The sequence below is a fragment of the Haliotis rufescens genome, unplaced genomic scaffold (assembly GCF_023055435.1).
Source record: "Haliotis rufescens isolate VD_foot unplaced genomic scaffold, xgHalRufe1.0.p SCAF_13, whole genome shotgun sequence".
In the NCBI taxonomy this organism is placed as follows: Eukaryota; Metazoa; Mollusca; class Gastropoda; order Lepetellida; family Haliotidae; genus Haliotis; species Haliotis rufescens.
Genome location: NW_025963813.1, coordinates 16811207 through 16825355, shown reverse-complemented (window position 1 = coordinate 16825355; position 14149 = coordinate 16811207). Strand labels below are relative to the sequence as shown.

Sequence of the window (14149 nt, the reverse complement as noted above, 5' to 3'; positions counted from 1 at the left end):
CAACAACTTTGACTCTGTTCATAGTGGTGTGTACCTGACATAGAAATTCAAAGTTCCAATTCCCAATTCCATGGTATTGTTTTGATAGCTCAAAAACTACTCTTGTATATGGACAGACAGATTAGATATAAATTCTCATTCACCCAGAACAGTTTTACATGCCCTTTGCAGTGTGTAAATTAAGCATGAAAGTCAAGGGGTCTTTGTCATAACCTTAATGTTCAGATTACATTTTTCCACACTGATATTTGTGCATTTTATGAGAATGATTATGCACAGTAAGTGTTGATATGTGTTAATATGTTACATATTCTATAAACTTGTGAAAACTGTACTGGAGGCCTCCTGACTCTGAAATTAACTTTTGTTATTCAGTATGTGTTGAAGAAGAGCAATAAGTTTGCCCAGGTCTGAGTTTCAAATTTTCATTTCAGGTCTTGCCTGATGACCAGTTCATGTCAACCTGATGACACAGCTCCATGAGAGTCATGGTGTTAGGGAACCAGGGATAGGGTACAATGCCCCTTTTAGAGTCTTGGGTTTAGTGAACCAGGAATAGGGTACAATGTCCCTTTTAGAGTCTTGGCGTTAGGGAACCATGGATAGGGTACAATGCCCCTTTTAGAGTCTTGGGGTTAGGGAACCAGGGATAGGGTACAATGCCCCTTTTAGAACTCTTGGGGTTAGGGAACCATGGATAGGGTACAATGCCCCTTTTAGAGTCTTGGGGTTAGGGAACCAGGGATAGGGTACAATGCCCCTTTTAGAACTCTTGGGGTTAGGGAACCATGGATAGGGTACAATGCCCCTTTTAGAGTCTTGGGGTTAGGGAACCAGGGATAGGGTACAATGCCCCTTTTAGAGTCTTGGGGTTAGGGAACCAGCAATAGGGTACAATGCCCCTTTTAGAGTCTTGGGGTTAGGGAACCAGGGATAGGGTACAATGCCCCTTTTAGAGTCTTGGGTTTAGTGAACCAGGAATAGGGTACAATGTCCCTTTTAGAGTCTTGGGGTTAGGGAACCATGGATAGGGTACAATGCCCCTTTTAGAGTCTTGGGGTTAGGGAACCAGGGATAGGGTACAATGCCCCTTTTAGAACTCTTGGGGTTAGGGAACCATGGATAGGGTACAATGCCCCTTTTAGAGTCTTGGGGTTAGGGAACCAGGGATAGGGTACAATGCCCCTTTTAGAACTCTTGGGGTTAGGGAACCATGGATAGGGTACAATGCCCCTTTTAGAGTCTTGGGGTTAGGGAACCAGGGATAGGGTACAATGCCCCTTTTAGAGTCTTGGGGTTAGGGAACCAGCAATAGGGTACAATGCCCCTTTTAGAGTCTTGGGGTTAGGGAACCAGGGATAGGGTACAATGCCCCTTTTAGAACTCTTGGGGTTAGGGAACCATGGATAGGGTACAATGCCCCTTTTAGAGTCTTGGGGTTAGGGAACCATGGATAGGGTACAATGCCGCTTTTAGAGTCTTGGGGTTAGGGAACCAGCAATAGGGTACAATGCCCCTTTTAGAACTCTTGGGGTTAGGGAACCATGGATAGGGTACAATGCCCCTTTTAGAGTCTTGGGGTTAGGGAACCATGGATAGGGTACAATGCCCCTTTTAGAACTCTTGGGGTTAGGGAACCATGGATAGGGTACAATGCCCCTTTTAGAGTCTTGGGGTTAGGGAACCAGGGATAGGGTACAATGTCCCTTTTAGAGTCTTGGGGTTAGGGAACCAGGGATAGGGTACAATGCCCCTTTTAGAGTCTTGGGGTTGGGGAACCAGGGATAGGGTACAATGCCCCTTTTAGAGTCTTGGGGTTAGGGAACCAGCAATAGGGTACAATGCCCCTTTTAGAGTCTTGAGGTTAGGGAACCATGGATAGGGTAGAATGCCCCTTTTAGAGTCTTGGGGTTAGGGAACCATGGATAGGGTAGAATGCCCCTTTTAGAGTCTTGGGGTTAGGGAACCAGGGATAGGGTAGAATGCCCCTTTTAGAGTCTTGGGGTTAGGGAACCAGGGATAGGATAGAATGCCCCTTTTAGAGTCTTGGGGTTAGGGAACCAGGGATAGGGTAGAATGCCCCTTTTAGAGTCTTGGGGTTAGGGAACCAGGGATAGGGTACGATCCCTTTTAGAGTCTTGGGGTTAGGGAACCAGGGATAGGGTACAATGCCCCTTTTAGAGTCTTGGGGTTAGGGAACCATGGATAGGGTACAATGCCCCTTTTAGAGTCTTGGGGTTAGGGAACCAGGGATAGGGTACTATGCCCCTTTTAGAGTGAATCCTGTTTGTTGTGTTAAGCATATCCCGTTGTAATTGTCTACCTGCACCAATCTGTCCACATCTGTCAACAACCCTGATTATCTGTAAAGATAAAGGTAAATAAAGAATTGAATTGTTGTTTATCCTAGTTATGGAAGCCTGCACACCGGGTACAGTGTTGTTGTGAGAATCTTTTAATCCCTTGTATACAATGTATGTTGGGGGAGGGGTGGGGTTGTCCATTCGTGAGTGAGTGTCAATCAAAGATATATTTGTGTTTACATGATGCATTGAGTCAGACTAAGTTAGTTTACACAATTTCTTCTGAATCACAGATATACACATATAGACATTGACAAATAGATGTAGACATTGACATATAGACAAAGACATACAGACATAGGTATAGACAAAGACATATAGACAAAGACATATAGACATAGGTATAGACAAAGACATAAAGACATAGGTATAGACAAAGACATATAGGCATAGACATTGACATAGACATATAGACATGGACATATAGGCATAGACATATAGACATAGGTATAGACAAAGACATATAGACAAAGACATATAGACATGGACATATAGGCATAGACATATAGACATAGGTATAGACAAAGACATATAGACATAGACATATAGGCATAGACATTGACATAGACATATAGACATGGACATATAGGCATAGACATATAGACATAGGTATAGACAAAGACATATAGACAAAGACATATAGGCATAGACATATAGACATAGGTATAGACAAAGACATATAGACATGGACATATAGACAAAGACATATAGACATAGGTATAGACATAAACATATTGACATAAAGACATATAGACATAGACTCCGACACACCTAATTTGCAATGAATTACCGAAATAACTCATTGATCAGTCTCGTTAATCCGACACAGTGATCAGCGTACTCCGTGGTTATCTGCCCACGAGTACAAAGCCAGTGTTTTGATGCGAGACGAGTCGGCTGGTAAACTTTACTTAACAATAAACAATTAATGCTTTAAATAAAGAAAACAGGATAAATCACATGCTTAGATTACCTCAATCTTATTAAAATCAGATACAAGTTCTCGCTATCGCCGAGGACATCCCATTACAGGTCACATCAGAAGAACCTTTCGCAAACTATGACCGACGAACGTTGGTACTACATAATTTTGTTTATCCAACATACTCGTTAATCCGACATAACCATATGCAACAAGCCATGTCGGATTAACAGGACTTGACTGTACAAACATAGACATATAGACATAGACATGGACATATAGACATAGGCATATAGACATAGACATATAGACATTGACATATAGTGAGTGAGTAAGTGAGTATGGTTTTACGCCGCTTTTAGCAATATTCCAGCAATATCACGGCGGGGGACACCAGAAATGGGCTTCACACATTGTACCCATGTCGGGAATCGAACCCGGGTCTTCGGCGTGACGAGCGAACGCTTTAACCACTAGGCTACCCGACCGCCCCCATTGACATATAGACATTGACATATAGACATTGATATAGACACACAGACACATTGACCTATACATAGGCACATTGACTTATACATTGGCACACTGACCTATAGACATTGATATATAGAGACATAGACATTAACGTATAGACATTCACACATAGATATATACATTGACATATAGACATAGATACTCTGACATATAGCCAGATACATACAGACATAGACATATACATACAGATATAGACATATACATATAGACATGGTCTTATAGAGACATAGACATAGACATGTAGACATGGGCATAAACAGATATGTAGACATTGACATATAGACATATAGACATTGACATAGACATTGACATAGACATGTAGATATAGACATATACATATAGACATGGTCTTATAGAGACATAGACATAGACATGTAGACATTGACATAGACATATAGACATTGACATAGACATATAGACATTGACATAGACATATAGACATTGACATAGACATATTGACATAGACATATAGACATAGACATGTAGACATTGACATAGACATATAGACATTGACATAGACATATAGACATATACATACAGATATAGACATATACATATAGACATGGTCTTATAGAGACATAGACATAGACATGTAGACATGGGCATAAACAGATATGTAGACATTGACATATAGACATTGACATAGACATATAGACATTGACATAGACATATAGACATTGACATATAGACATTGACATAGACATATAGACATTGACATAGACATATAGACACAGATATATAGACTGACATAGACATTGACATAAACATAGATCTATAGATATTGACATATAGACATTGACATAGACTGACATAGACATTGACATATAGACATTGACATAGACTGACATAGATATTGACATATAGACATTGACATAGACTGACATAGACATTGACATATAGACATTGACAGACATACATATATAGACATTGACAGAGACATATAGACTGGCATAGACATTGACATATAGACATTGACAGACATACATATATAGACATTGACAGAGACATATAGACATTGACATATAGACATTGACATATAGACATGGACATTTACATATAGACATGGACATTTACATATAGACATGGACATAGACATTGACATAGACATGTAGACATTGACATAGACATAGAGATATAGACATTGAGATATAGACATTGACATAGACATAAAGACATTGAGAGAGACATATAGACTGACATAGACATTGACAGAGACATATAGACTGACATACATTGACATATAGACATTGACATAGACATAGATATATAGACTGACATAGACATTGACATAGACATATAGATATTGACATAGACATATAGATATAGGCATATAGACATTGACATAAACATAGACATGTAGACATATAGACATATAGACATATAGACATAGACATTGGTTTTGGTTTGGTTCGTTTGCTGTTAAACACCACACTCAGCAATATTCCATCTATACGACTGCAGTCTGTAAATAATCGAGTCTGGACCAGACAATCCAGTGATTGATATCATGAGCATCAATCCACGCAATTGGAATTGATGACATTCATCAACCAAGACATAGACATTGACATATAGACAGACATATAGACATAGACATAAAGACATATAGACATTGACATATAGACATAGACATAAAGACATAGACGTAAAGACATAGGCATAAAGACATAGACATGTAGGCATAGACATAGACATAGAGACATAGACATAAAGACATAGGCATAAAGACATAGACATAAAGACATAGACATGTAGGCATAGACATAGACATAGAGACATAGACATATAGACATAGATATAGACATAGGCATAGAGATATAGACATAGGCATATAGACAGACATATAGACATAGACATAGACATAGGCATATAGACACAGACATAGACGTATAGACATAGACATAAAGACATAGACGTAAAGACATAGACATGTAGGCATAGACATAGACATAGAGACATAGACATATCGATAAAGATTTATTTCCGTAATGTTTGTCAATAGGCCCACAATATATTTCAATAGTTTTGGGTTTTTTTCGGATACGATCCAACATATTAACCAACTGATTTATAGAAATGATATATTTTGTGCCCTTAAAGTGCAACCCTGATGGTGCCAATATTATATCTAAAGTAATCTGTTTATTCATTGCCTGTTCTAACACAAGAGGATAGATTAGTGAACATTGGCACAACAATATGTAGAACATTTCCCATGATACTCATATTTATTAAACTTAAAGAACTTTATTATTGACAAGATCACATGCTTTTGTGAAATCAATAAATATACAATAAAATCTTCCGCCTTTTTAGATAAATATTTTAGGATCACAGCCTGCAAGCAGAAAAATATGGTCAACAGTTGAATAATTCTTTCCTAAAACTGGCTTGCATTTCAGATAACATGCTATATCTATCACCCCACAACTTCAGTCTTTTCTTGAATACAATACAGAGAATTTTACAAATTGAGTCAATTAGGGATATTCCTCTATAATTATAAGGTTCTTGGATATTTCCTGCCTTGTGCAGTGGACGAATAATACTGTTTAGCCACTGTGGAGGAAATGTATTATTTCAATGTTTTTAAACAAGAATATATTTCTTCCTCTGTAAATGGTATGTTTACGTTCTTAAAATGTTCTGTCGGATGAAAACAAACTAATGTCAGTCATAGTTGAATAATCAAATACAGTGTCACTGACATACATGGTTACACCACTGTTCAACTGATATATTCATGGTGATTGTACGACTGCTTCTCCCTCTTTTAAGGATTTAAAAAAAAAACACCTGGGATCCTTTCTCGAATTTATTAACAGTTTTTTTCTGCTAAAAATAAACTTCCTTTTTCCCCCGCTGAACAACAGCTTCTTAAAATAATTTTGTAGCCTCCTGTAAGTATCAAAGCTAGTACCGGTAGCTCTATGATCCCTCAGGGCTGCATATTTCTACTGTTTTAGTCTAGAGCACAGTCTCACCAGGGGGGTTGCATAAGGCAGTTTGATTTATCTGTGATTGGCCGAGATTGTGGTTTTTCTTCATGTCACTAGCTGCAGACTGCAAAATACAAGTTATAATATTGATACACTGCAACACATTTTCTTCAACAGTTGCTAATATTTGGTCATGTGTCACAAGAGATAGTCCAACCAAAATATCACAAACACAATATGTAGACCATTATTTGTTTTACTTTATATATTTACTTAGTTTTTTTGTGTGTTTTTTTTGTGTTTTTTTTTGGGGGGGGGGTCATTTATGAAAAATAGGGGAGGGGTATGTCTACTCCAGCATCAACCACACCACACCTCACCACACCACACCTCACCACACCACACCACACCACATCGGCACACCACACCACACCACACCACACCACATCGGCACACCACACCACACCACACCACACCACACCACATCGGCAGACCACACCACACCACACCAAAACCACATCGGCACACCACACCACACCACACCACACCACACCAAAACCACATCGGCACACCACACCACACCACATCGGCACACCACACCACACCACACCACATCGGCACACCACACCACACCACACCACACCACACCACACCACATCGGCTGCCCTGCTGAAAGTTGTCATGTAGACAACTATCAGTGGAAAGATTCACTGACTTGATTGATGCATGTCATTGTACCTCAATATTGCATGGATCGATATGCTCATCATATCAGTCACTGGATGGTCTGGTCCAGACCCGTATATTTACAGTGTCCTGTCGCTGAATATTAGAGTGTAGCGTCATGTTGAGTGCAGCGTTCAACAACACCATCAAGCCACCTCCCCACGCCACCACCCCCACCCACCCCCAGCGTTCAACAACACCATCAAGCCACCTCCCCACGCCACCACCCCCACCCACCCCCAGCGTTCAACAACACCAACAAGCCACCTCCCCACGCCACCACCCCCACCCACCCCCAGCGTTCAACAACACCAACAAGCCACCTCCCCACGCCACCACCCCCACCCACCCCCAGCGTTCAACAACACCATCAAGCCACCTCCCCACGCCACCACCCCCACCCACCCCCAGCGTTCAACAACACCATCAAGCCACCTCCCCACGCCACCACCCCCACCCACCCTCAGCGTTCAACAACACCATCAAGCCACCTCCCCACGCCACCACCCCCACCCACCCTCAGCGTTCAACAACACCATCAAGCCACCTCCCCACGCCACCACCCCCACCCACCCCCAGCGTTCAACAACACCATCAAGCCACCACCCCCACCCACAGTATCCCCACTGACGTAATGTTCATGTCTGCTTTTTTCACAATATCTGGTATAAACACATGCAGGAATCGGTAGCTGTACATGGTTGTACATAGAAATACTTCCCCCATGAACGCCATTTCCTCCTTATTCAGGTCACAGCAAATGTTGACGCTGGTGAATCAGTAAGCACGGGTGGTGTCCCACCTGATATGAAAACCTAGGTAATAAAAACAATGTTCATTACATAAAAATTCAGATTACATTATCTGCACATTGCTTGTACTTGAAATAAAAGACAAGGCAATGATAATGTACTTTGTACCCCATGCCAATTATCTAAATTGGAAGCGAAGCGAAAACGGTGCCGACTACCCCCATCCTATGTTTGCACTTCTGTCACTGTCGTCTCGCCTCTGGGTCCAGCTTCAGACCAGTATGGCGGTGGTCACGTGACGTTATAGGTAATTTATCAACGTAATATAAGTCTTTTTCTTGCTGTAACTCCTTTTAAAAAGCAATCCCTGGCCTTATTAATACATATCAATTAGGAGTGTAATTATGACATTTCTACAATTCCAAATTTGGCCCCATACACTGACGCATTGGGCAGTAAACGTCATCTTAAGTTGACCCGTTTTCTGGCCAAATTCAACAGAAATTTGACCGCATAAAGCGTCATTGTCAGGTGTCTCAGGACCAAGGTCACAGAGTTCAAGTACAGAGCGCGTGACGTCATCATCGCCAGTTCTGACGTCACAGGTTTCAAGTCGGCTGTAGGTCGATAGTCCAGTGTCGAGAAGACATTAGTGTAAGCTTGGTTCCGTCTCTAAACGTCCCACATATCGCGCTGGGAAAGAGGAAAACAAGTTCAAGCAGACTGGTTTTGATTAAAATATTTTGTGCGTTCTTCTATAGACGTATCGAAGTTCAGTGCCTTTGGGTGTCAAGACGAAATCGTTATTTAATTTTGGTTCGCATTATAGACCAGCTACATTTGGAATGATATTTACCTTGTATAGGAAGGTGTTCATTCTTTTTTTAAATTCATTCATACAGATACATATAGATCTACATCTAGAATCTTCATATTATTTACATATTTACTCACTCTTGATTTTTCACAGACACGCCCCCATTTTATAAAGAATGCGTTAATTGGGAATGATTCATCAGTAAACCTTTCCAAAAGTTTCATTTTTCGCTCTGTAAATAAGTGAATCCTTAAAATCCTGAAAATTAGCTACTGTCTTAATTCCAAAACCTTATTTGGATTCAATCTAAATGTATATACTAGAACTTCATGTACAGTGACTATGCTGAATCGGTGCCACTTATGCATGGGCATGCTGACGTATACGTCCCCTGCCATGTATGTTTCGGCCACTCCCACTCTGAGAAACGCTAGCTCTTACGGGTCTGTGGTCCATCACAAAATTACCCCCGGCGTTCTACTATTCCATATTCTTTTGTATATTACCATACATATTCATATTAAATCTGGCATGTCCAATTCGTTTCGCGAACCTATCAACATGTTTAGGTATGACTAGCAAAATTACATATAGCTCTACCTATGTGTTTGTTGTGCAGTTGGTAGCGTATCACCGTTTGAAAACAGATATCTTGAGTTCGAATCCTTACTTATGATAATCATTTTAATTATATTTTGAAGATAGCTGAATGAATCGTTTACCTTGGATTTAAATGTTAGAGCACGAAGAAAACCGACGCATTTGTTTGCTACACCTCGTTCTGAGGATAAGCGTTTTAGCCACTGTATCAAACTTGGTTCCTGTGAACGGCTGTTTTCAAATATTTGTCTGCTGCTTCAGTAAGTTCTATCATTCATTGACCTGTCCAGCGGGAAACGGCTATTTTTCAGATATTTCTCAGCCGCGTCAATCAGTCAGCCAATCGGTGGGCCAGTGAGACGATGAATAATCGTGTCAGTGGAACAATAGCATCGTCCCAACGGTAACCCAAACCAACCCAATCGAGCCATAATTTGTATATTCTCCTACATACTCATATTAAATCTGGCATGCCGAATTCCTTCTGCGAAGCTCTCAAGGTGTTTAGGTATGACTAGGAAAATTACATCGCTTATGGCGCAGTCGGTAGTGAGTGAACGTCTCACCTGAGTTCGAATCCTATCTGGTAAGAATCGTTTTTATTGGTGAATCTTGAAATGTGGCGTTCAATTTGAGAAGACATTATTAGAGCGCATGGAAACAGAAGAAATGTAATTTTTTTGCTACACCTCATACTTGCAAACAAGCCAGTTTCAAACTTGGTTTCTTGGACCCGTTGTTTTAGAATATTTCTCTGCCGCTTCAGTCAGTTCTATCATGTTGAACGCCACATTCAGCCCCTCTTTCCACAAGCACAGACTGCTACGTTCAGAAACGGCTTTTTTCTGTTTGCCAGCCTCTTCAGTCAGTCAGTGAGACAATGTTTGTTTGTTTGTTTGTTGGTTTGTTTAACGCCACACTCCGCAATATTCCAGCTATATGACGGCGGTCTGTTAAAATTAACAACCGAGTCTGGACCAGACAATCCTGTGATTGACATCATGAGCATCGATCCAGGCAATTGGGATACAAAGACATGCATCAACCAAGTCAGCGAGCCTGACCACCCGATCCCGTTAGTCGCCTACGTTAAACAAACAAACATTGTTTCACTGACTGACTTAAGGGGCTGGCAAACGGAAAAAAGCTTTCTATAACTATTTTTGATTAAACTATTGTAAATAACTCATGTTTTCGTTGTCGAGTTTAATTGTAAGGATTGAGTGTATTATTTTCGTTTCATTGAGATATGAATTCAAAAACCGATGTGCAAACTGTATGAATCCATCAAGCGAATTCTAACAAGTGTTTGCACATTGTTCTTCGATTCATACCTCAATAAAACGAAAACAATACACAGTCTTTCCTTAATTATATAGTGGATTATATCATGTGGTTAGGTGTGCCGAAAATATGTTGACACTTACCTTTGGGAAGTGTTCAAAATCGAAGCCAGTGACCCAATGTGGGCACAAATAGGCATAATTATAAGCACAAATTAATTTAAATATGTTTAAGAAATAAAGCATTAAACTTATTTGTTATTGACGTCTGCAAGGCCTCCACGAACACGTGTGTAAACATTTGTTCCCCGGCAGTTTGTGAAACTTAACAATTTCTTCTTACATTCAAACCTTTGTATAAAAAAGATAACACTTGTATCCAGGCTGTGAATGTAGACCGCCCCAGCATTTTATTGAAGAATATGGTACTGGTGTTAGGGTCACGCGTTTTCCAGTGTATTTTAATCCTGAGGTGATGAAAATTACAAATATTCATTCCACTTATTGTCAATTATTAGTTAAATTTGGTAAATTAACACTTGTATCCAGGCTGTGAATGTGGACCGCCCCAGCATTTTATTGAAGAATGATACTGGTGTTAGGGTCACGCATTTTCCAGTGTATTGAAATCCTGAGGTGATGAAAATTACAAATATTCATTCCATTTATTGTCAATTATTAGTTAAATTTGGTAAACAAAATATACTCTGGAAAATATAATTGTCCTTCAGGGATATAACTTAGAACTGGCAGATCAGTGTCGTTTATCTGAAGTTCTATTCACACACGGCTCATTGCTTGTGCTTGAAATAAAAGACCGGCAATGACTATATATGTACTTTGTTCCCCATGCCAATCATTTAAGTTGGAAGAGAAGCGAAAACGGTGCCGACTACCCTCATCCTATGTTTGTACTTCCGTCACGGTCGCCTCGCCTCTGGGTCTGGCTTCAGAACAGTATGGCGGTGGTCACGTGACGTTAGATAATTTATCAACGTATTATAAGTTTTTTCCTTTTTGTATCTCCTTTAAATAAGCAATTCGTGGTTGTATTAATACATATGAATTAGCAGTGAAATTATGACATTTCTACAATTCCAAATCTGGCCCCATACACTGACGCGTTGAGAAGTAAACGTCATCTTTAAGTTGACCCGTTTTCTGGCCAAATTCAACAGAAATTTGACTGCATAAAGCGTCTTTGTCAGCTGTCTCAGGACCGAGGTCACAGAGTTTAAGTACAGAGAGTGTGACGTCATCATCGCCAGTTCTGACGTCACAGGTTTCAAAGTCGGCTGTAGGAGTCCAACCAGTGTCGAGAAGACTTTAGTGTAAGCTTGGTTCCGTCTCTAAACGTCTCAAATATCTCGCTGGGAGATGAAAAGAAGTTCAAGCAGACTGGTTTTGATTAAAATATTCTGTGCGCTCTTCTACAGACGTATCCAAGTTATTAAATTTTGGTTCGCATTATAGACCAGCTACATTTGGAATGATATGTAGACCTTTACCATATATAGGAAGTTGTGTGCATTGTTATTTTTTTAAAATTCATTCATATTATTTTTATATATATACTCACTCTATTGAATCTCTTGATTTTTCACAGACACGCCCCCTTCTTTTTAAGAATGCATTATACTTGCAGCTCCTGTGCATAGCTTTTATTAAAAAAAATTGGAATGATGCATCAGTAAACCTTTCCAAAAGTTTAATGTGTCGCTCTGTAAATAAATGAATCCTTAAAATCCTGAACAATTAACTACCGAATATAGATGCAATCTAAATGTATAAACTAGAACTATATATTTAGTACTATCTATTTACGTGTCGATCGTGAATATTTCTGAATCGGTGCCACTGATGCATGGGCATGCTTACGATCCCTCCGATGTATGTTTCGGCCACCCCAACTCTTAGAAACGCTGCCATGGGTCTGTGTTCAATCACACAATCACCCCCAGCTTTCTACTGTATATTACCGTATTCGCCCCGTATTCATATTAAATTCGGAATGGTTAATTCCTTTCGGGAACCTCTCAAAATGTGTAGGTATGACAAGGAAAATTACATCGTTAATTACATGCGGATTCGTGGCGTAGACGGTCGAGAGTGAACGTTTTGAAAACAGATCTTGATTTCGAATCTTTGCTTGAAACAATCTTTTTAATCATAATTTGAAGATAGTATGCATGTATAGCTTAATGAGCCTTTCACTGTGGCGTTAAATTTTATACCACATCATTAGAGTACGTGGAAAACATAAGCATATGTTTGTTTCACTTCGGATAGGCCTCAAGCCGCGGTATCAAACTTGGTTTCTGTGAACGGCTGATATATATTTCCGATATTTGCCAGCCGCCTCAGCCGGCCGGTCGGTAAGTCAGTCATGCAGTGAGACAATGAAAACTGTCAATGGAACAATAGTTTCGTCCCAACGATAACCCAAACCAACCCAGACGTGCAATCGGAGCCAAAATTTGTATATTACCATACATATTCATATCAAATCTAGCATGTCCAATTCTTGTCGCGAACCTCTCAACATCTTATGGCTAAACTACGAAAATTACGTCGTTGATTGTTTGTGTGTTCGTGGTGCAGTCGGCTGTGCTTTGAAAACAGATCGTGAGTTCGAATCCCTGCTTGAAACAAGATTTTAAATTATCCTTTCTAGATATATACACGCATAGCTGAATGAACCTATTACAGGGGCGTTAATATTTTTAAAAGACGCTATTAGAGCACGTGGAAAACAGAAGCATTGTAAATTATATGTTTGCTGCGCCTCATACATCAGATCAGGCGTGAAGGGCTGTTTTCAAATATTTTTCTGCCGCTTCAGTCAGTTCTATCATATTGAACACCACATTATGCCCCTCTAACCACAAGCACAGACTGCTGGGTACAGAAACGGCCATTTTTCAGTTTGCCAGCCCCTTCAATAAGTCAGTAAGACGGATTGAGTTTGTTTGTTTAACGCCACACTCAGCAGTATTCCAGCTATATGACGGCGGTCTGTAAATAATCGAGTCTGAACCAGTTAATCCAGTGATTGATATCATGAGCATGCATAAACCAAGTCAGCGAGTCTGACCACCCGATCCTGTTAGTGGCCTCCTACGACAAGCATATTAGCCTTTACGGCAAACATCGGTTGCTGAAGACGTATTCTACACCGGATCTTCACGACAATGAATACACCTGTCATGGAGC

At 40.1% G+C, this 14149-nt stretch overlaps 1 protein-coding gene and 1 long non-coding RNA gene across 4 annotated transcripts in view; both read left to right on the top strand.

The window, feature by feature from the left end:
• The window catches only part of LOC124122743, a 37031-nt gene extending 36340 nt beyond the window's left edge, over window positions 1–691 (top strand). For all 3 annotated transcript variants that reach the window (XR_007220367.1, XR_007220366.1, XR_007220368.1), the window contains one exon: window positions 435–691. This is a non-coding gene — a long non-coding RNA (uncharacterized LOC124122743). The remainder of the gene's footprint in view (window positions 1–434) is intronic.
• A 6911-nt stretch (window positions 692–7602) lies between these two features.
• On the top strand, window positions 7603–12271 carry LOC125378862 (sulfated surface glycoprotein 185-like). Its single transcript, XM_048394844.1, has 4 exons — window positions 7603–7952; window positions 8768–8855; window positions 9944–10056; window positions 12145–12271. The coding sequence occupies exons 1-4, from the start codon at window positions 7603–7605 to the stop codon at window positions 12269–12271; spliced, it is 678 nt and encodes a 225-aa protein (XP_048250801.1).
• Window positions 12272–14149: the final 1878 nt, after the last annotated feature.

What these genes read in the sequence shown, in the direction of transcription:
- LOC125378862 (XM_048394844.1), top strand. Translation starts at nt 7,603, where the DNA reads ATGTTGAGTGCAGCGTTCAACAACACCATCAAGCCACCTCCCCACGCC. An exon ending in TCACAGGTTTCAAGTCGGCT is followed by an intron (nt 8,856 to 9,943) that starts GTAGGTCGATAG and finishes TGACCTGTCCAG; the next exon opens with CGGGAAACGGCTATTTTTCA. An exon ending in ACAATAGCATCGTCCCAACG is followed by an intron (nt 10,057 to 12,144) that starts GTAACCCAAACC and finishes CGTCTTTGTCAG; the next exon opens with CTGTCTCAGGACCGAGGTCA.